This window comes from Populus trichocarpa, chromosome 10 (genome assembly GCF_000002775.5).
Source record: "Populus trichocarpa isolate Nisqually-1 chromosome 10, P.trichocarpa_v4.1, whole genome shotgun sequence".
Classification (NCBI taxonomy): Eukaryota; Viridiplantae; Streptophyta; class Magnoliopsida; order Malpighiales; family Salicaceae; genus Populus; species Populus trichocarpa.
Genome location: NC_037294.2, coordinates 1,992,242 through 2,015,878, shown reverse-complemented (window position 1 = coordinate 2,015,878; position 23,637 = coordinate 1,992,242). Strand labels below are relative to the sequence as shown.

At 34.3% G+C, this 23,637-nt stretch overlaps 3 protein-coding genes across 5 annotated transcripts in view; 1 reads left to right on the top strand and 2 right to left on the bottom strand.

The window, feature by feature from the left end:
• Positions 1–8,069: 8,069 nt before the first annotated feature.
• Positions 8,070–10,270, bottom strand: LOC7475901 (exopolygalacturonase). The gene is made up of 5 exons (XM_002314336.4): positions 9,917–10,270; positions 9,365–9,664; positions 8,952–9,241; positions 8,570–8,786; positions 8,070–8,399 (listed from the first exon to the last, which is right to left on the bottom strand). The coding sequence occupies exons 1-5, from the start codon at positions 10,109–10,111 to the stop codon at positions 8,172–8,174; spliced, it is 1,230 nt and encodes a 409-aa protein (XP_002314372.2). The 5' UTR covers positions 10,112–10,270; the 3' UTR covers positions 8,070–8,171.
• A 1,682-nt stretch (positions 10,271–11,952) lies between these two features.
• Positions 11,953–14,805, top strand: LOC7496679 (probable acylpyruvase FAHD1, mitochondrial). Its single transcript, XM_002315473.4, has 7 exons — positions 11,953–12,230; positions 12,331–12,496; positions 12,595–12,647; positions 13,030–13,092; positions 13,520–13,570; positions 13,670–13,787; positions 14,451–14,805. The coding sequence occupies exons 1-7, from the start codon at positions 11,970–11,972 to the stop codon at positions 14,564–14,566; spliced, it is 828 nt and encodes a 275-aa protein (XP_002315509.3). The 5' UTR covers positions 11,953–11,969; the 3' UTR covers positions 14,567–14,805.
• Positions 14,806–15,686: 881 nt separating this feature from the next.
• The window catches only part of LOC112328798 (uncharacterized), a 38,575-nt gene continuing 30,624 nt past the window's right edge, over positions 15,687–23,637 (bottom strand). The window contains exons 1-3 of one of the 3 annotated variants that reach the window (XM_024609562.2): positions 17,532–18,127; positions 16,632–16,876; positions 15,687–16,250 (exon numbers count right to left, since the gene is read on the bottom strand). In XM_024609562.2, the coding sequence (XP_024465330.2) occupies positions 16,004–16,250; positions 16,632–16,876; positions 17,532–18,011 (972 nt within the window). In that variant the 5' untranslated portion in view covers positions 18,012–18,127 and the 3' untranslated portion in view covers positions 15,687–16,003. Of the gene's footprint in view, positions 16,251–16,631; positions 16,877–17,531; positions 18,128–23,637 lie in introns of those variants that run through there. The other 2 variants (XM_052456699.1, XM_052456700.1) reach the window with 2 other exon arrangements.

Below are 23,637 nucleotides of genomic sequence, written 5' to 3'. Positions count from 1 at the left end.
AGATTAAGTTTTAAATGGGATAGTGTGTGAACCCTCCAATCTTTTCTATGATCTTTCTTAGTAAAAGTATTATTTACACGATACTATTCTTGTATATTATGATAGTTTAGCAAATTGATAGCAAAAAAGAATAGACAGGTTCCACATGTTCAATAATTTAATAAATAAGTGATTTTTCTACAAAGATGATTGATTTAGTGACTATAATTTCTCAAGGATATAACTAAGAAAACCCTTAACAGGGGTGGAAAAATACAAGTAGAAAAAGATTGACATCTTATTTTGACTCAGAGAGGTGTTGTGATAAGAGGAGATGTTGTAAAATATAAGTAAGGAATATAGAAACCTGGTGAATAAATATTGCATAAGGGCACATAGAGATTGTGTAAAGTATCGATGGATCCAACATGGTACTGAAATGAGATAAAGATGAGTACAATGAAAAGATGTGTTCCTAATGAAGCTTGGAGTAAAGACTAATACAGGAAGGTATACAATGTGAAGTATTATGTGCTCTCGTTGAAGATAATAGTGAAGACCTTTCCAATACATGCAGAGGATGGAAATAGAAGATATTTTATAAGCATTTGATTAAAAAGGTGCAACTACCTATGATAAAAGGCAATCACCTATAATGAAAGGTAAAGACACTTTGGTTTGAAAATGTGAATATAGTCACGAACATCCTAAGTGAAAGAGTTTAGGCGCTCCGATGAAAGGTGTAGAAACTCCATATGATTAGTGACACTAATCTCTCCCGTAATGCACATGGTGGTAGAGACTGTTGGAGCCACTTTGAGGCATCCTAGAGAAATGAGGATGCACTGGTCCTATAATAAAGATAAAGACACCTTAGTGAGAAGATGTGAGGGCCATGACTTGAGGCCAAATTAGATCACCCCAGAGCTAATTTTATGGTTGGATATAAGTGGACATGTGTATGGATAGCCAATGGAGTGGATATGATAAGTATAAAGACAAGTGCAAATTGCCTTTTCATGAGCTTCCCCATGATAAAAATAGAGAGCTAGCTGGAATCTTAAATGAAAATCAGATGACTCATGGATAAGTAAGATGCAATTCCTATGATGGAACAAAGGGAAACTAAAACTCTTAGATGAGCAAACTCTTAGAAAGAGTGGTGAGCTTATAATTGCATTGTGATACTTAGTGATTGTCACACTCAAAAATAGATATTTTTTTTTTAGTGGGTGTTGTCAGATGAAAGGCTTATTTGATCATTCCAGACATAAAATAGTTACAAATCTCGATGAGAAAATGTAGTATGTTCTAGAAACAAGCATGAACACTTTTCAGATGTGGCGTGGTAGGCTGTTAGGTTATAATGATCTTTTGGTTTGGTGATTTTAGTGATGGAATCGTTTTGTAAGTACATATAAATTTAGACAAGACACTCTCATAATGGTATGTTTAGAAGAGATGCAAGATGCAAACATGTGTTGAAGCGGTAAAGAGGATGATTACCTACATGAACGACAAAGGGGGTGGTTGTTAGGTTATTGCCATTCATATGCAATGGAGTCTCTCCTAGTCCAAAAAAGAGGCCAGGGAGAGTCAATGAAAGCTGCGCTAAAAGTGAGTTGGAAGAAGCTTGAAACAACACCATCTATGGTTAGCAAGTTTGGCTACCACTAATGTTAAAGTTAAAGATTGTTGCATGTTTAAGTCCTAGAAAGTTGCAGCTGAAGTTGTTATAATAAGTTAGAATGGTGCCATTTTAGCATATAAATAAACCCAAGCGAAGAGAGCAAAAGAGAGCCAAAGAACCAATTATTAAGAGAAAGTAGAGGTAAAAAGATTTGCTAGAAGGCAACAGTAGTGGCTGCAACTGCAACACTACATAGAGAGAAAATGTGTGAGATTAAGAGTTAAGTAGAGTTGATGTTCCTCCTTCTCTATTGATTGCAAAATGTTGTTCTCTCCCTATATAATAACATTGGTTGTTCCATGGATGTAGACAAGTTTTCGAATCATATTAAATTATTATGTTCTGTCTTCAAACAATTAAGAGATCAACAATCCTAACACATATGATGTAAGTGTGATGAGAGTAATTTATTCAAAATCCTAGATAAATTCATATGAATGCTGTAATGAAAATTCTATGGTACTTGAAGTTTGCACTAGAAAAAATGGTTGATGTTCTCGTTGCATCGACATACTAGAATTTCTGGGTATACTGACTTGGATTGGGGTGTTAAAGGGAAAAGACAACAAACTATGTCATTATATCTTACTTTTATTAGATGAAATTGGGTTACTTAAAAGAGTATAAAACAAAAGGTGATTGCTTTATCTAATGTGGAGCCTGAATATAAGACAATGGTTAAGGGTGTTTGTGAGTTGTTATCTATAAAGTTATTGTAGGATGATTGTCTGTTTTGTGAAACGTAAAGGCATAGCCTTTGTTCATTGAATCAAAGGTTATATATAAAGCAAAGACAATGCTGCAGAGTTTCAACCAAATACAACAATTAGAGTTCTATACTATAACAACCTTATCACTTGTATAAGTCCTATTCTTCAGGTGATTAGTTAGTGTTTGTTTCAGACTTTGACATTTCCTTACATGCCCCCTCAAGATGGACGGGGTCAATTAGTCCAGTCTTGTCTTTAAGAACCCAGAACTGCGAGCGGGGAAAGGATTTCGTCAGCGCATCAGCTAGCTGATCGTTTGAAGAGACATGGGACACTCGTAGAGCACCGGATTGAACCCTTTGTCGAATGAAGTGAAAATCAATAGCAACGTGTTTCATTCTTGAGTGAAACATAGGATTAGAACTCAGCTGGGTGGCACCAATATTGTCACAATAAATGACTGGAGTATGACTCACTAGAAAGTGTAGTTCGGACAGTAAAGAGCAGACCCAGCTGATTTCAGCTGCTGTGTCTGCAACTGCTCTATATTCAGCTTCAGTGGATGAGCGTGCTGTGGTTTGCTGCTTTTTGGAGGACCAGGAGATGGGATTCCGACCAAGATAGATTACATAGGCGCTGGTGGAAGACAAATCTTCCTTGTCCCCCCTAGTCTGCATCAAAAAAGGCATGGACTTAACAGGGAGAATGACGATGAAGAAGCAGACAGTGGTGGACAGTGCCAAGTAAATAACGAAGGAGGCGTTTCACCAATTTCCAGTGGACATCGGTGGGCTGGTGCATGAATTGAGAGAGTTTGTTTACAGCGAAACAAACATCAAGCCGAGTGAGAGAGAGATACTGAAGGCTGCCTAATGTTGCATGGTAGTGTGTAGGATCAACCAGAGGAGCACCCATGTCTAAGCTCGGTTTACAGCCAGGAGGCAGAAGAGTAGACGTAGGTTTTGTATGGGCCATATTGGTTCGGTGGAGAAGATCCATAATGTACCGTTGTTGGGAGAGAAGCATACCACCAGCGGGATGAGGTTGGACTTCAACCCCCAGAAAATATGTCAGGGGACCCAGGTCTTTTAAGGAGAACCGAGCTGCTAAACAGTGAATGAATTTATTAACTGCATTTTCATTATCCCCTGTAACAATGATGTCGTCCACATAAACCAGTAGATAAATGAGGTGAGAGTTCTGATGGAAGATGAAAAGAGATGTATCGGCCAAGGAATTAGAAAAACCCGAAGTATACAGAAAGTTGCGTAGTTCATGATACCACGCACGAGGTGCCTACTTCAAGCCATAGATGGCTTTTCTACGTTTACAGACAAACTCAGGTTTGTCCGGATCATGAAACCCTGGAGGTTGGGCCATGTAGACATCTTCAGCCAGGGTGCCTTGAAGAAATGCATTGTTAATGTCTAGTTGGCGAAGTTTCCATCCTTTACTGACAGCAATGCTAAGAACCAGACGGACTGTCGTAGGTTTCACCACGGGACTGAATGTCTCATGATAGTCTAGGCCAGGGCGCTGATGAAACCCTTTGGCCACGAGTCTAGCTTTGTAACGAGCCACTATGCCATCTGAGTTGCGTTTGATCCTGAAAATCCACTTACAGCCAACCAAGTTAGAAGCACAAACAGGTGGGACTGAAGTCCAAGTTCCATTCCGTAACAGAGCACTAAACTCCTCATGCATGGCAAATCGCCAATTTGGATCTTTGGTGGCCTGTGCAAGGGTAGTGGGTTCTTGTAGGTGAGTGTTTAGTGTGGTAGTGAATGTGCGTTTTTGAATGGGTTTGTGAATGTTGTTTTTGGACCGGGTTGTCATAGGGTGGCAAGGGAGAGGTTCTGACGGTGGGGGTATTGATGGTGTTGGAGTTAGGGTGGCTGAGTTAGGGATAGGAGTGGTGGAAAAAGGCAGGGAAGAGGTTGGAGTGAGAGTTCGCGCATCAGGTGCAGCCGCAAAAGAGGGCGATAGCTGGTGGAATCCACATGTCAACTACAGTTGATTGGCTTTGTGACTCCTGTTTATGTAAAGAATGATATGGAAAAATATTCTCGATGAAAGACACATGTCTAGACACAATGATTTTAGAGGACTCGGGTTCAAAACATAAATAAGCACTTTAGGTTAGAGAATATCCGAGGAAAATGCATGGTTTGGATCGGGGGTCTAATTTATGAGTAGTGTACGGGTGAAGCCAAGGATAACATAAACATCCAAAACTACGAAGTTTTTCATAATTCGGGGAATGTTGAAAAATAACTGCATAAGGTGAAAGATTTTGTAATGTAGTAGTAGGCATTCGACTAATAAGATCGACCGTTATAGTAAAAGCGTAAGACCAAAAAATACATGGTAAGATGCATGAGTTAAAAGTGAGAGGCCTGTGTCCACAATATGTCTATGGCGGCGTTCAGCAAAGCCATTGTGTTCAGGAGTGTGTGGGGGGCTTGTCAGATGAGATATTTCATGCATAGCAAAGAATTATGTTAAGGCAATATATTCACCCCCATTATCAGAATACAGAGTCACAATTTTCTCTTTGAAATAATTTTCCACGATTGCTTTAAAGCGAATGAAAGTGTTTTTTGACGTCATATTTTTTCTTTAGCGGATAAAACCATATGTATTTAGTGAAGTGATCCACAAAAATAACATAGTACTTAAAACAATCAACAGACAAAAGAGGTGAGGTCCATACATCAGAGAATATTATTTCAAGAGATTTATGAGAATTCAAATTGGAGACAGAAAAAGGTAGCTTGTGACTCTTATTACATTGACACGCATTGCAGACAAAATCTGTGGATACTGAAGATGAATTTAAATTATGCGTAGTCAAAATTGTTTTTAAAACAGAAAGAGCTGGATGACCTAATTGAAAATTCCAATTTATAGAAGCGAGTCTTAGACTTGAAAAAGCATGAGGGGTGACAATGCACGGCCATTCGTACACACCTTCTTTGGTTTTACCCTTTGCGCGAATTTCCCCCATCAACAAATCCTTCACAAGAAAACACCAAGGTAAGAATTCAACAGAGACATTATTATCAACACAAAATTGATATATTGAGAGTAAATTGCGTTTAATATCAGGCACACATAATATATTGGTAAGTTTAAAGGAGTGAGTGGATGATTGAAGTTCAGAGGAGCCCAAGTGTGTAATTCTTAAACTTTTACCGTCCCCTATCATAACATCATCTGTGCCAGTGTAGGGCAAGTGATGAGCCAAGTTTTGGAGATCTGTCATGATATGATGGGAAGCTCCACTGTCCAGGAGCCATGGAGAAGGACTTGGGGAATTAGTCTCTACAAGATTAGCATGTGGTTGCCACGGAGAGGGGCTGGAAGTTTGGTTGTTGAGGGGAACAAGACGGAATGAGGGACACTTTTTCACTGTGTGACCTTGAATGCCACATATTTGACAATACCCCAGATATGGCCTTGGTTGAAATCGGTTGTTGGTGGTTGTGTTGTGAGTGGCCACAGCCTGTCCTGTGTAGCGGTGTTGTTGGTTAGCAGAGGAGCGCCAATTTCCACCCGAGGTGTAGGATGTGGATCGACCAGCGTTGGTGAAGGGATACCTGCCGCTAGTGCGATTGGAGAGATGCGCAGTAGGGGGAAAATTAACAGCCTTGGTAGTTGTCTGGAGTGAGGCTTCATACATCAATAGTTTTTCATGAAGTTCATCAAAGCTAATGGCTTTCTCCCTGGCTTGCACCACTCTTACCAATTCTTTGTAGTCATCTCCTAGTTCTTCTAGGATTTTGTCCGTCAGATCTTCATTGTCTACAGGTGCCCCTATGACTGCAAGTTCATCAGCTCTAGCCTTGACTGATTGCAGGAAGTCTGTAATGCTGAGTGTGCCTTTGGTCAGCGATTTTAGATTGGCTTTTACCTGTTTGATGCGACCCCGTGACGGAGTGGCATATGTGGCTGCAAGGATATTCCATGCTTCGCGAGCTGTTGTGGCTCGAGCAATAAATGGAATAATTGTTGGTGTAATGGATCATATGATTGCGTTCAGAATTAGCTAGTCCTGATGTATCCAGGTGTGATACTCTTGATTTAAGGTTTGAGTGGTGGTGTTGTCTGTGGTGGTGGTGGTAAGATATTGTGATGGGCATGGCTTGGTGCCGTCTATGTAGCCTTGTAGGTCATAGCCAATGAAGAGTGTCTGAAACTGAAGTCGCCATGACAGGTAGTTGGTGCTGTTGAGTTTCAGCAGAGCTTGAGCTGTAACATTAATTGTTACGAGGGTGGTGTTTGAGGAATCACTCATGGTGATTAAATAGGAACTAGATGGAGAGAAGAAAATTCAGTGCAACTACTCTGATACCATGTAGGATGATAGTCTGTTTTGTGAAACGTAATGGCATAGCCTTTGTTCATTGAATCAGAGGTTATATATAAAGCAGAGACAATGCTGCAGAGTTTCAACCAAATACAACAATTAGAATTCTATACTATAACAACCTTATCACTTGTATAAGTCCTATTCTTCAGGTGATTAGTTAGTGTTTGTTTCAGACTTTGACATTCTTCAGGTGATTAGTTAGTGTTTGTTTCAGACTTTGACACTTGCTTACAATTATATTACGAGAACCAATCAGTGATTAAGATTGTTAAAAATCCAGTTCAACATAATCAAATTAAACACATGAAAATTAAGCATTATTTTATTTACAAGAAATTGGAAAATAAAAACTATTAACCTTCAGCATATAAAAACTACAAACCAACTTGCAGGTATCATAACAAAAGCAGTCTCAAGTCAAGTTTTCAATGACTCACTTATCAAGCTGAGCATTAAGGATACAAAGAGATCAATTTGAGAGAAAGTGTTAGCATGAGTCAGGGTCTTGGTTTAGTTTCATGTTATATACAGGATTTAAAGTCTTTCCTTTATTATAATTTCCTTTGTTGGTAGCCAACTCTTTAAGTTTTCATTAGGGATTATTGTACATGGATATGTACAACTCAATTAAGGAATAGAATTAGAATTGATTTTCACCCTAATTCTTCCACTTGAGCTAGTCTATTCTAATTTCTGTTTCCTTTTCCTTTTCCTTGTTCTTTTTTTATGGATATATTCAATTTTTTATGGATTTTCTGCATTTCAATATAGGAAACATGGAGGCCTAGCTAGAAGAGCATGAGCCAGAGAGGTAATTACAAAAGTTCTCATCCGAATCCTAATCATGATATTAAAGAAAACTCGATGACATCTTCTCTGCCAACTCGGAAAATGCTTGAGCTCTAAATTGCAAATGGACGAAACTGAATGAGTTTTGTGGAATGCTCATAGATCATAGACTTAAAGAGAGATTACTTAATGGATGGCATTACAAGTTTGCAACGCTTGTAATCAAGATTGGCCGCTTTGGACCTTTTTCATGATCTGGTCTATTAGCAAGTCTTATCAGTCATTCTTAAATTCTCAAAAAAAAAAAAAACATGCTATCTAGCAAAAACACGATAAACTGACGAATTGATCGCTGTCAGCTCTGGTAAAGATTATATTGCAGTGTTATTAGTAGACCCTGCAAGAATCCCATCATGCCTGTGGTTTCCCTTGAGATGTTTACAGTTGACACAGGATCTCAAAATGTTTACAGCTGATTTGCAGCGTGCGTGTGCAATCAATCAATGACAAGCAAATTAAAGTAGCATGATTTGTGAAAGATGATAATATTAATTTCTGTAAATCCAAAAAGGGACCATCTCCTTATATAAGAGAAATTAAGAATGAAGTTTTTTCAACTACAATTAAGCACCTATCGACAAGGTGGTGGGAATTGGTAGCCAGCATAGTTCACCTTTGCATTCGTACACGTAGAAGTGAAAGGCAGCTTTTTTTGCCCATAGTACTTCAAATTGATGTTTGAAAAGTAGAGTTTTTCACAAGGAACAGTCTTGCTGCACATGAGATCGACTGCAACTGCTGAAGCGGAGGTTCCTCTGATATTTATGTATCGAACATCGCTTATCTTTACCCTTGATGGCTGCAAAAACAAAATACAAAGATGAAACTATTCATTGATCTCCAGGTAGTTGTGGAGGATAAAAGCAGCCTTGTTAAACTAATTAAGACATGATATTTTTAAGTGAAAAACAATTTAAAAAACAATTTAAAAAACAATCGTTACTACTATCTAAGTCGAAGGAAACTAACCGAGTTGCTTTTTGATCCATAGGTTTGATCAATAATAATGGGGCGTTTAACGTTGTCCATTATAATATCCTGGAAAAGAATGTTTGAAGCCTGGCTTGGTGGTGATCCTCCCCATGTTTTGATTCTAACTCCATTGTCAGCGTTCCTTAGTGTGCAGTTTGTCACGACGACTCCTCTCACGTCCTTTTCATCCGGGTACTTGCCAAGGCTACCAACACTGTTATATATATATATATATATATATATATATATGGATGGATATGTAAGTGATAAACAAGGAAAGGTTCTTAGGAACATATGTAGCAAAATTGCTTCCTCCAAGTATATTCATAAAATAAATAAAGAGCGTACGTGTTTCCTGAAACTTTCAACAGAGACTTACCTGAAGCCATGTCCAGGCCCACAAGTAACCTTTTTAATGCTGACATCGGTGCTTCCTTGAATTATAGCAACGCAATCATCACCGGTGCTGATAACACTTCTGGATACTTTCACCACACTGGATTGGCTTATATGGATTCCATCGGTATTGGGGCTCGTCGCAGGAGCTGTTATATGAAGATTTTTTGCCCTGATGTTCTGGGACAGAACGATGGATATGTGGAAACCCATGGGATTAACAGAGGTGATCTGTCTTATAATCCCATTGACTACATGATTGAATTTTATAGACTGCGCCACAAATAATTAAAAAAAAAAAAGGAAAGAAGAATCATTATGAAATTGAAAGTAATCCCATATTCTCTAATTACTAATTAGCAAGTGCATGCATGTCAAGATAATTTTGGTCCTTACACTTGGGAACCTGGAACCACCGTCGTTGTATTTCCAGACAGCATTGCCTTGGCCATCAACAGTGCCTGTACCAGTAACCAGCAAGCCGTTGATCTTTTCAAACAAGATCCAGAAATCTTCTTCGTACATGCTAGGGTCTGGAACAGCTTTCAGTGTTCCTGCAATTTGAACCTTAATGGGTACTGGACCTAGGCATGGCCCCTGGAAGATAGTTGCCCCTATCAAGAAGGTTCCCATGGGGATAAGTAGCCTTGCCGTTCCCCTATAATTGCATGCAGCCCTCCATGCTCGGATGAAAGACTGCGAAGGTCAAACCCACAATCTAATCAATTTCATAAAAATTTCTTGGTGAGAAAAATCAAGGGAAAGTTCAGATATACACGCCACAAATTATAAGAGCTTAAAACCCCTTATCAAATGTGGATTTGTTTTAACAGATGATTACAGCCATTGCCATGCTTCAATTTCAATGTTCCATGTTCATCTTGAAAAGCTTCGAACTTGTATATTATGAACATGCATATATAGTATCCAAAATATCAAAGTCCTTACTAATGCACTGTCCTGTTTTCCTCCAGGTTTTGCTCCATACTGTAACACGTTGAAGACCTTTTCATTCGGGTCTCTTCTAGGAGCGGTCCGGCGAGGTGCTCTTATGGCAGCACGAGCGCGGCGTCCCAGACCCTTTGCCTCACAAGAGGCTGCTAATAAGCACAAGATAAGGAGGGCATTTGCCAAATATTTCATTGTAATAGCCGCCCTTGTATGTTTCTCCTTCTCCGCAAACTAAAAAGCCTCGTTAGGAGGCTTCTCCGATGTAACTGCGGCATGCTCTCTTTCCATTCCTCCTTCTTTATACCATGTTTTTAGTAAATCAGACAGGTAGAGGCACAAGCTTTCTATAGGCTGTCCAACTCACATTGATAACTTTTGGCTAGCGGTGAAGTAGGCATTCATTTTTAGAGCTTCTTTTCCTTGGATTTAGGAGCAATGATCTGCCCCTTGAAAGGTGGCTCCTCCTTCTCTTCAATAGTCCAGCCACATTCACCACCAGTATCGCACCAAGCAATTACAGGACATTAATTATTTCTGGATATTCTGACTAAATCCCGGAAGCAATGGCAAAATATATATCAAGAGCATGATGGTATAATCTTTTCTATTTCTGATTATCTGAAGCTAACCAACCACCGTTTACTATAAACGTCAAATTGCTGGAGTCATTGCCAGTAAAATAATTGCGCAAACTCTTTTTTCCCTTCCCTGTGATGAGTTATTAATTTACCTGACGCAATTATTTTGTCATTTTTACAAGTTGAATTCAAAATGTACATCTAACAGAGATTGTTAAGAATGATGTCTGTACATCACAAACATGTAAAAAACTACGTAGTTGAAGAACACAAAACAAGAGTCCTTGATGGGTAAAATTTATCAGTGGTATAGCTTAGGTAGAACTCATATTATTATCAAGAAATGATGAATTTAGTTTGTATTATAATTCCATATATTTTCCTATCTAATATAGGTTACCCATATAGGATTATAATTCGATATACTTCAATCTTTTTCAAACAATAAAATCATATTTGTTTTTGTGAAATCAAGAACCAACATAATGTTGAAATTTTTGTTTTAAATTGAGATGATCACATAAAAAATTTATCAAAATAAATTATCGATCTTAAATCCTAATCAACGAAGTATTTAAGAATAAAATTAAAAAAAATAATAATTAAAGGTTAAAAAAAAAAGAAGAAGAAGAAGAAGAAAGAAAGAGGACCAGAGTTGAAATCACATTTTTAAAAAATAAAATAAAATGGTTGTCATTTTTTCTTTGTTTCAACTTTAGTCCTCTTATTTTTAATTTCTTGCAAACAATAAAATCAATTTCTTTTTTTTTATGAAATCAAACACCAACTTGATATAGAATATTTTTTTGAGACCGTATAATTATATATAAAAAGCAAATTGAATAAATTATCAACCTCAAATTCTAATCAACACAATATTAATAAATAAAATTAAAAAATAAATGATAAATTAAACAAAGATAAAAAAAAAAAAAGGCCAGAGTTGAAATCATATTTAAAAAAAAAACAAAAAGTCAGCCATTTTTTTTTCAATATTGATCCTCTCATTTTTAATTTCTTTTAAAAAACAAATTTTTTTTTTTTCATGGAGTAAAACACCAACTCAAAGCTAGGATTTTTTGTGAAAACCATGTAACCGGATAAAAAAAATCAAATAAATTATCAATTCAAAATCCCTATCAACAAAACATAAAAAAAAAAAAATTGAAAAAAAATAACCTGTATGTGTGTGTGTGTGACCACTACACAATCCAATTTGAGCTTCTCCTCATAATCTTTCGAACAAAGCTGATTTCTTTTAATACAGAGGATTGGAATTTCACTACTCGATATCATCTAATTTGATTCGGTGAGGTTTTTACCCAATTTAATTGGATGCAAATAACGGACATGAGGGTGCCGGGTCGGATATGAATCTATTAAAAACCCGTCCCACCCCCCGCCCGACCTTTTGCAGTCCCTATATATATATATATATATAGATATCATTTTTTTAATTGGGTGTTAACGACATGTCGGGTCTAGAGAGTTACCTTTTGACTTCTTCTTCCCTTTCATTTCCTTTCTCCAACAATAAAAGGTCGCAAGTCCAGTGTACTCCTCCAAGACGATCGCCGTTTGACATTGCTCCGATAAAGAGAAGACCGATCTTGATCGTAATGGCATCACCGTCAGCAGGCATACAAAAGCTACTTCATGTAGGAACCAAGATCGTTGCTGTTGGCCGTAACTACGCTGCTCACGCCAAAGAACTAGGCAACGCCGTCCCTAAGGTTTTTCTCTAATCATCAAAATAACCACTCGATAATCAATAATTTATATATATATATATATATATATATATATGTAATTTGAAAAATCTGCGATGGATAGGAACCGGTGTTGTTTATGAAACCGACGTCATCTTATTTGGAAAACGGAGGTACGATCGAGATTCCACAACCGTTGGAGTCGTTGCATCATGAAGTCGAGCTTGCTGTTGTTATTGGCCAGAAAGCTCGTGATGTGCCTGAATCAACTGCCATGGATTATGTTGGAGGTTGATGTTTTTCTTGTAAATGTTATTATTTTTTTAAAGTTGGATTTTTATTGTCTGAAAATTTAAAATAGAAGAAGTAATTTTTATTTTTATTTAAGGGTATGCGCTTGCATTGGATATGACTGCTAGGGAAATACAAGCTACTGCTAAGGTAAAAATAAGTAAATAAAAAGATTGTGTTTTTTATCTGTAGTGATTGTAACAAGAAAATGTTATTACATACTTTTTTTTACTATTTTTTTCTTGCGTCGTATAATTGTATGGAGAAATGAGGAGAACACAATTGTGTTTTGTGGGAGGAAGTTGTCGGATGTAGCGAAAGTGAATGTAAATGTGAAGCAAGGATGTTTGCGTTGGACTATGTGTGTAATGCTGGAAAATATATGAATGTGAGATTGTTGTTTAAGAAGTGTATGTTCCAGGTATTGATTGTGTTGCTGTGTATTCTCGATCTCTGTCGTTTAATGTTGAGTGTAGTAATGGGCATTTTAAATTGACTTCATTAATGGCTTTTTCTTTGTATTGTTTGTCAGTCTGCAGGGCTCCCGTGGACTGTGGCTAAAGGGCAGGACACATTCACACCTATCAGTTCTGTTGTAAGAAATGAATTGGACTTCGTTCTCTTTTATTGCTTCCCTGTCTGATTATAACCATGTTGATGAACATTTGTTTTTCAAATATTGAGGTTTGATCCTTACACCCACTCGATAATTGTGAGTTATTAACAACTAACTTGAGAAAGATGGGGCGACGAGGAAGTTATGCAAGTTACCTTTAAATCACTGTTGCTGTCCCATTTGTAGTAGTTGTGAATGCTGCACTTATTGAAGCTTAGATATTCATAATCATCAAACTTGTCCATGTAGTCATATATGTTTTTAACAGCAGCCATTTTCTTTTTTGCTAAAAGGAGGAATACTGAGATTTTCGATCTATCTAGGGTTTTCTCCCCTTACTGTGAATATGTTAATCAGTGTGTCATTGATCTTGATCACATGCTCAACTTTCAAAAACTTTGTGCAGCTTTCCAAGTCAAATGTGCTTGACCCTAACAACTTGGAACTATGGTTAAAGGTATCAAAATCATCGTTTTGCATGCTCCATTTTGAAGGTTCCTTCTCAAATGTTGTTATTTGGATTCATCAGAGGTCAAATGGATCTGTTTCACTGTAGGTAGATGGAGAAATACGCCAGAAAGGTTCTACCAAAGATATGATCTTTAAAATCCCATTTCTCATTAGCCACATCAGTTCTATCATGACACTCTTTGAAGGAGATGTTATATTAACAGGTATCATGGGATACTTTTTTCTGTTTCTGTGGATTTTTTTTTTTTTTGTAAGAGGATTCCTTTGCTCTTAGTCTAATGCTAATCAAAGATTCTTGAGATGTGTTAATCATCAAGGTTGTGGCAAGTTCTTACCTAGATGTTGTTTCTTATTCTCAGTATTCACACAGTAATTATAGACCCTTGGGATATATCAATCATTTACTGTTTGTAAAGGCAAATTGTGTCAGTGAGGTTTGAGATCTGCCTTACTTTATTGTATGTTACCAAATTCATTTCTTCTTCTATTTTGGCTCCAAACACCCCCCTCCAAAAAAGTGGTGCTTAGCCTTATTTGTAGTGTCCATATCTTAAGATTCATTCTTTTAAGCTTGCAGAATCCATGTGAGAAGGAATCGCTTCATTTTACAATGAGTTTTCGTTGGACTATATGAACACTGCTAGCAGCCTTCTGGCTCGGCGTTTGTCTTCTGACCTTTATATGAGATCTATTCTGCATATGCAAGTGTGAGAGGAGAGATTTTTGGTACATACAACTGAGTATTGGATAATTTCTCGTGGCCATCCCTTGAGGGAATTTTGAGATGTCTTCCTAGTGTGATCAAATATAGGATCTTGTCATTTGAAGTCTTGAATAATTTGCCTTTTTATCTTTTTTTTGTGCAGGCACCCCACAAGGTGTTGGCCCTGTAAAAATAGGTCAAAAAATAACAGCTGGTATAACAGATCTTATCGATGTGCACTTCAATGTTGAGAAACGCAAAAGGCCTGGAAGTTGCTGAGCATCCTCACATCCCATCTAGCGGCACGAAACATCAGTAAGGGGGCGTTTGATACTATGATATTTAAGATTATACGGAGAAAGTGATTCGAGAGGTCAAGTATTTTTATGTTTGGTTGAATTCTTGGGAATCTCAAATGCCCTAGGACGCTGGAAATGTGATTCTCTTCTAAAATAATCAGAGTTTGAGATGTCAGCTTTCAACTTTTTGACGTAAATGCATCCAAACTTTATGTTAAATTGCCTAGCATATTTTATTTTTTTCTACTCCAATAATAACACAGTTTAGGTAACTAGTTTATATTAATTTTCTATGAAATATATATATATATATATATATATATATATATATATATATATATATATATATATATGCTATGTATTGTGTTGATAAATATATTATTCTACTTGATAGCTATAATTTTATAAAATTAAATTAATTATTGAATTTACTTTAATGTTTTAGTTTTAGACTTGAGGAACGTGATAAGCATTAAGAAAGACAATTAAATATCTTATGATTAAATTATATAGTTTAATTTTCAAAGATAAAATGATAGATTTGCTCATTCTCTCCACATTGTTTTCTATTTAACTGAACACAATAAAGATACATTGATTAAAATTTTTATCTTCAACTAAATAGAAATATCACATTCACAACAATCACATCTTTCAAAAACATGTAATAGTAAAAGCTTCATCTTTTTTCTAAACACAAAGTTGTTTTAAAAGAATTTTTTTTTTAAAAAATAAAGTTAAATAGAACATTACTTATATTCTGACTAGATAAATTAGATCACAGGTTAACTCGTGTTGATTGGACCTGATCAAGCCAACTCTTAACTCTTAACTTAGTTTGACATCAAACCCGACCAAGAGCTCAGTCCTATGTTTATAAATCACTGACATCAAACCCGATCAGGAGCTTGGTCCTATGTTTATAAATCATTGGTTTAACTCATTGTGCCGGGTTTTACAACAATATTCCTTGCAAATACTTGAAGGCACTCTAGTTACTGTGCCTTTATTTTGGGCACCTAAAAAGCTAAAATTCGTGGCTCCTCCAGCAAGTGCATAGAGTTTCATGTGTGCAGTGTTCCACGAACACTTGAGCCTGATTGAAGCAATACTGAATATATAAATGATGCAGAAAATGAAATGGCCCTGTGAAGAAATATGTCACATCGCAGCATGCTTGTGCTCTGAGCAATCAATTCACCAGTCAAATGTTGGGCACGAAACAATCACACACATGATTTATTTTGAGCGCATATGGAAATTACAGCAACCATTACAGTAGTAACTCACCGCAAGAACATCCCATTCAAATAATCAAAACCCCACAGGAGCATGCAAGCCTTGAACATACGAATGCACACACTTGCCTTCTTTATCTCCTCAGCAAGGACAACAGAAGGGAAATCAAGCAAGCGAACTAGAGCTTTTGAAAGAAGTCGTAAATGTGCTTACTGATCTCTTCAGGTTTCTCTTCATTGATAAAATGACCCACACCTTCCATTACAACTAGGTCATGTAGAAATGGAACGTCTCTTTTGAACCCGCCCTTGGCTATATGATCCTTGGCACCGAGAGAATTATAGGTGAGGTCCTGATCACCCACGATAAACTTGACTGGAACTTTTATTTGAGCTCCAGTCCATGGTGCGGTAAGTTCCCAGTTCCTGCAACATGGAAGGTAAGAGGAATTAGGAAAAAAATTGAAGCAGGAATGATGATGGGGAAAAAAGGAAATAAAACTTGTACACCGATCAGGAAAGCAACAAAAGCAAAGGTCTTCATTTCAAGAGCTATATAGCATGCTGAAATATTAAGACTCCTGGGTATGGATTTCAATTCAATTTCTTAATGAAAGATAATAAAGTCCCTCTGTCCCGATCAATACGCAACAGCGACATAATACGCAACAGCGATGTAAAGGTAACGAAAACCCCAAAATACAACAGAGGTTGGAGACACATCTAAATTTCCAGGCCACAGGAAATTTTTAGTCTGCATTACCAGGAAAGACCAACAAACTGAACAAACATGGAAGGAAGACATACCGGTCAAGATTTCGGTAATAGTTCAATCCTCCAGTAAAGCCTTTCTGCTCATACTTGCTGGTGTAGTACTTGACATCTTCTTCAGACAACCAAGAGGGTAAGACAACTGGAGTGTCCAGAGGCTTTCCATTAAACCCTTGGCCTTTAGGTAAAAAGAGAGGAGCTGGAGTGCGGTAGGTTAAGAATTCCTTGAGAACTTTCTCTGTACCTATCTCTGCAAACTCAGCTTCAATCTCTCCAGGCTCCTACAAAAACAATCGAGCAGTTCCTCAATTAAAATGGGTTTTGTACATCTTCAGAAGAAGACAATTGTGATAAACTATAGAAGACCAAAATTAAAAACTTTCTCAAGTGTGCCCAAGAACAGTTAGATAACAAAGTTGCCTGATGCCATGAATGATTATTTAAGCTTCAGCTAAAATTATACTGTTAAATAATCATTTCAGCTAGAACAGCTGGTCAAATTCGTAGCTACTACCTAATTACTACCAAAAAGCCCAATATAATCCATCCCAATCAAATAATCACTGCAAATAGTAAACAAAATATAAAATTGATGATAATCCAATTCCTATACTACATAAAGGGTCGAAGATTTATTAGCATAACAATCAAAAGTCTAAAACTTGATGATTAAACACTTCATGTAACAAAAGAAAAGATAGGTCAATTAAAAAAAACAACTGCAAATGCCTGATCTTTTCATACCTGTCAAATGATCCCTTCAAATAGTAAACATGCCTACAAAATCTACTAACATAATCCATGTAATCCAGAAAAGGCGAAAGATTTGCTAGAACAAGTTTACAATTTGACATCACAAAACACAGTATGCAGTCAAGAAAGTAACTTTGATTCTGAAAATCAAGAACCCATCATTAAAATAACAATAAAACAAACCTGGAATCTGATAATATAATAATCGTCACCATAAACAGCCTTCAAAGTCGCAATAACTTTCCTACTGGGATTCCTTGGATTAAACAAAACACTCAAGTTAACCAAAGCTTTAACTCTATCTGGTCTAAACAAAGCCAAATGCCAAGCCATCAAAGCACCCCAATCATGTCCCACAACAAAAACACTCTCTTGATTCGGAGCAACAACATCAAGCAACCCAATCAAATCACCAACCACATGGAGAACGGTGTAACTTGTAACCTCAGCTGGCGCATCTGTGTCACCATACCCTCTCAAGTCCGGTGCCACAGCTCTGTAGCCAAGTGAGGATAGAGCCTCAATCTGGTGTCTCCAGGAATACCATAGTTGAGGGAATCCATGGATGAAGAGAATAACTGGGGCATTCTCTGGACCTTTGATTGCTACATGAATATTAATGCCATTGACATTAATGGTTCTGTGTTCTATGGAGGAGGCCATGGTTTCTGTGCTTGTGTTCAGAGTTGTGGGTTGGGGTTTTTTAGGCTTTGCAAGATGACAGTTTAAACTTTAACTAGTTTGGTGAGACGATGCGTAGGAAACATTAAATAAAAATTAAAAAATAAATACTACAAATGATGTTAGCAATGTTATTAGTATATGACGTCAATTTAACGTATTATGCTCTGTTTTTTGCAAGTGGTTTTTAGAAAATTATTTTTTAAATTTTTTATGTTTATTTATTATTAGAAAAGTTTGCTAATGAAAAATATGAAAACACCTTCCAGTCAAAGAAAAATTTGGCTTGGTTTCCAGGAAAGTATTTTCTTTTTATTTTAAACGAAAAATATTTTCCGGAAATTGTAAAAAATTTAGAAATGTCATATTATTTGCTGATTATATCAAATTTGGTCCTCAAACTTTTGATTGCTATATATATTTTGTTTTGAATATTTGTTTTTTAATTTCATCCCTTAGAATTTAATTTTTATATTAATTTTGATCCTCATTTTTATAATTGTTATTTGTTTTTCCCTTACCATTTTTTAATTGAAATTTTTTATCTATCAAATTTGGTCCTCATTATTTTAATTATTATTTATTTTATTTAAAATAATTTATGAAATGTTAATTATTATTATTTTAATTTCTTCATCTTTTAATTTTTTTTTAGATTTGACCTCTATTATTTTGATTATTATTTATTTTATTTGAGATAATTTATAAAATTATATTTTTTTTTCAATTTCATTCTCATTCAACTTTTTAATTTGTAAGATTTGTTCCTCATTATTTTAATAAATTTAAAAAAATAAAATATTAATAAGTTATTTTCCAACTTATTTTCCATGACATAACCAAACACTGAAAAATATTTTCCAACTTATTTTTCATTACACTACCAAACATAAAAATATAATTCACTTTTCTGGAATTCACTTTCCAAAAGAAACTACTTTCCAGCAAATAAACGAGGCCTAAGATTATTAGGAATTCCAATTAAAAGATTAACATTGAAAATGATTTTCTTATTTCGATATTTTATTTATTTTTCTAAATATATTATATTTAATAAGAAACTAAATCATGAATTAATGTGTAAAATCTAAAAATACCAAATTAAAGTAATGATGGGAATTAGACTCGATCATACTTACTTAAAGTTGTAGGGTTTTTTTTTTAATTTTTTTCTATGAGTAATAAATATTATTAAATTAGACTCAAAATATGTACATTTATATCATATACATATGCTAGTAGAATATTTGTATTTTTAAAATATAATATATATATATATATATATATATATATATATATATATATATATATAATCTTTTCATTTAAAATATGTATACATGTATATTAATTTTATTTTATGTTGAACAATAATAGTACTTAGATAATGAAAACACTAAACTTTATAGATAGAAATAAATTTCTAAATTTATCAATGAATATAATTTAATAAATTATTATTTTAAATACTAATTTTTTTTAAAAAAATAAGGATAAAATTTCTTTTTAATAGCTCAATCCTTGAAGTATAATCAGTCTCAAGCTTTTTCTTGGTGGATGACGATCAGAGAGAGTGGAGAGGAAAAGAGATAAGGAACATTGCATTATTGAATTGAACGTGACACACGAGAGAGTCCAAAAGTCCATTTTGGTCCTTTCATGTTTCTTAATGTGTCGGTTTGGTATCATTTGTGGTTTTTTTTTTACGTGCTCTAAAAAGAGAATCTAAGTCAACAGATTACTAAGCATTATGTGCAAAGCGTTAATTTTAATGGAAACAATTTACAGGCAAGTATGTTAAAAAAATACAAATAAATTAAAAAATATAATTCATTTTTTTTATTTACATAAGAACACGATTATAAAAAATATGTTATAGACTTTGTCCTTTCGTTTTCTCTTGACAAAAAGAAAGGGCCATATTATGAGATGCTTTGAGAGGGTTGATTATTTAGGTTCGATTTGGTTTTTATCAAAAAAAATAACCGGTATCGGTTCGGTTCGGTTCTGATTTTTTTGACAAAAACCAGTTCAAAGCGGTTTGGCTTAGTTTTTTTAGTTTGGGATCGGATCGGATCGGTTTGGTTTTTTCAGTTTCAGGCTTATAAAATCGAAACCTAACCGAATCGGTCGGTTTTTTTAAAATTTTAATCGGTTTTTTCACGATTTGATTTTTTTATTTTTTTTTTCAATTTTCTTAATTTAATCAGTTTTTTTATTCACCCTCTTTTGTCAGGCCTTTTAATTTGGATCGTTGCTTTCCTTTTGGATTGAAGCAAACTATTCCTTTGGAAAAACAGCCTTTCTTTTATCTTTATGTGTGTGTTTTTTCCTTTTAAATTCTTTCGATTTTGCCCATATACGCACTGCAAATTGGATTAATTTTTTTTCAATGGTAAAAAAAAAAATATTAATGAGTTTTCAACGTGTTTTCTAGCATTAAGAAAAATTTTAATTGTAAAATAAAAATCTGATTTAAGTTAACTTGATTTCTTGATTGGAATAAGAAAATATCATATATGTTTCTATTTCTTAATTCAAATTTGACCTTGAATGATTTGTATTAGATAGTATAAATGAAGTTAAATGGCAAGTAATTAAATGAAATTATCAGCTTTACAATTGAGGGAAATATCATAATTGTTGAATTCAATTTGAATTAAATGATTTATATTAGGTAAAAAATAAGAAATAAAAATACGTAGAAAAATAAGAAATAAAAAAGGGTTAATTTATTTCTATTTTTATCATGTACTATATCATGACTATTTAATTTAAATTTAATAATTCAAATGCAATAAATAAGATTGTATATTTTATTTTATTTTTTCAATTCATCAATTCACATTAAATTATTTGTCTTTAAACTTTATAATTTTTTTTCACTTTTCTTACTATTTAGTTATTCTGAGAGCGGGTTGGTAAAGTTAACTCGGATTGACTCAAGGTTTTTTTAACTTTTTTTTAATTGAACTTTAGTTTTTTTACTATGTCATCCTTTTAAAATTCATTTTTTATGTTGATCTCATATCACGAGTTGTTGGTTCATCAAGTTACTCCGAGCTGGCTTAGATTGGCTCAGTGAAAAAGATAACTCTCTTTTTTTGTTTTTTTTTTTTTATGCATTTTCCCCCTCATTTTAATATTAAAAAAAATTCATCTTGATTTTTAAAAAAATATAACACTACCATGTTGTGTTGTCGGATGCTTGTACAATTTTGCAGGCTTTCTATTTTGGATAGACGCAAAAGCTTACAAGTGGACCATCCATGCATTAACAGCCTTTCTTTTTCCTTCACGTCCCTTTCGTTTTGGCCCACGAACATAAGATTCGATCGTGAGAGTCTAGGCAATGGCATTTCTTTCATGAACACTTTTGTTTTCAGAAATTCTCACACAAAACTTGTTCATTGAACAAGAATTATTTTAATACATTGATGTTGTAGATTTCACAAGAGTAATTGTTCCATGCTTCGCTATGGGTCATACCAAAAGACAATTTAAACCATGAAAAATTTGCATTCATTGTTAATATATTTTTTATTTGAAAATAAAATTTTAATTATAAACTCAAAATTTATTCTATACAAAGTAGATTTTTTGAAAATATCTGGACGATAACATCTTTAATTAGCTTAATCCAACCTAACATATCCTGACAAACTAGTGACTTGGATTATGGTGTCGACTTGGTCTAGTAACATTGTTTTTCAGTTTTTTTTTTAATTATATGACAATAAAAATATATGCTATTAGAAAAACAATATGATAAGATTTTTTTTAAAAAAATAATGATGAGTTGTAACCCAAACTTGCTAATATTATAAAAATATTGTTATACTCTTATTTAAAAACAAAATAAAAAATAAATGGTATCTAATAAAATAACATCTAAAATATATTCTTAATTGATTTAAGAGTTTAATAAATTAATATATTTTAAATTAATTAATTAATTGTAAAAAATGTAAATTCAAATTAATTAAAAACAAAACTGTTCAGACATGTGAGCTTGATTAAATTAAAAAGCCTAGGCATGCTAGAGCTTTGTTTATTATTATTTTTTTCATAGGTTGTTCACTCCTTTTTTTTAATTAAATAGGTGGCACTTGTAGTGGTAGATAACTTGTCACCTGATTTTGCCCAAACTCTAGTAACCACTATGGTAACTAGAAAATCGAGGGTAAGGTTTTTTCTCTAAAATCCTTATTTCAATTCATTTTCACCAAAAAAAACATATCAAACACACCATACAAAACTAATACAAACTGCCCTACAATTGCAAAATATCCCAAAATAACTAAAAAAATCAACTAAATCTCAAAAATCAAAACCGAACTTGATCTATCGATCTCATAATGTTTAGAGAGAAAAACCATCACCATCAATCTCCTCTAATCAAATAGAACCTTTTGACACCAAACTTGATAATTTTGGTTGTTAGAATCATGACAATTAACAACTTCCTCTCTCTATTATTCTTTTTCGACGAGCTTCTCTCTCCTCTCTCAAACACATAAACTAAAAAATAAACAAAATAAATTTTTTATCAAAATAAAAATTGTTGTGAATTTGGAGTTAGCCATATATTTTTTTCTATGCTTTACATTTTAGTCTTTTATTTTTTAATGTGATATTTCTACCATAATTTCATCTAATTAGACTATAGAAAGGTTCTATGAAAAAAATCAAAACTAAAAAAAATAAAATAAGTGTTTCATTATTCATATAAACAATAGCGCGCATCTAGTTGTTTTAGTTTTTGTTATAATTTTGTACAAGTGGATGACACAATAATCAAAACAATAATAATTCCTTGAATTGTTGTTGGATTTGGATATGGATTGGGGTGTCCATGATGGGTAAGCTCGTGTTCAAAAATCATTTTAAGAAAATTTAAAACTTTATTGGATTTTTTTTTAACTAGTATTATAAAACTCTATCAAGTTTGGTGGGTCAAGTTCGATACATAACATAAATTAGGTTTTAAATCAAATCAGATAAAAAATTAATTTAATTAAACCCAATTAACCAAATAAATTAATAAATAATAACTGAGACTTAGTTTGACTTAAATAAATATTTTAAATTTATATTATTGACGTGGGTTCGCTATCAAATGAATGGTGGAAAAGTGTTTTTTTTTTTTTTTTTTTCATTTGTGATTTAACCAAACTCACGACCCTCTTTTGATAAGGTAACTTGTAATGAACCTCACACCCCCCGAACAAATTAAGTCACCCGTGGTTGCCCTTTCGATAAAAATCCCAAACAATACACATACGATTTTAGTGCCTAATCTATTGTGAAGGACAAACTAATTCTAGCTCTCACAATTTCAAGCTTTTAGGTCATTAAAGTTCATCGACTCTTTCACTAAACGGTCCCCTCTCCATTCTCAGTTATTATTCACTGATCTCCATAGGTTTAAAAAGGTTTTTGCAAGAAAAATTAATGGAGTTGGTTACTCTTGGACTAATAATACTCAGCTATGTTACTATAATTATGTATATGGACAAATTAAAATACAAGGATCTGATAATTAAAGTTTAAGGATACGGCATGAAAAATATAGCAAATATAAAAATTCAACCACCTTTGAGAAGCCATT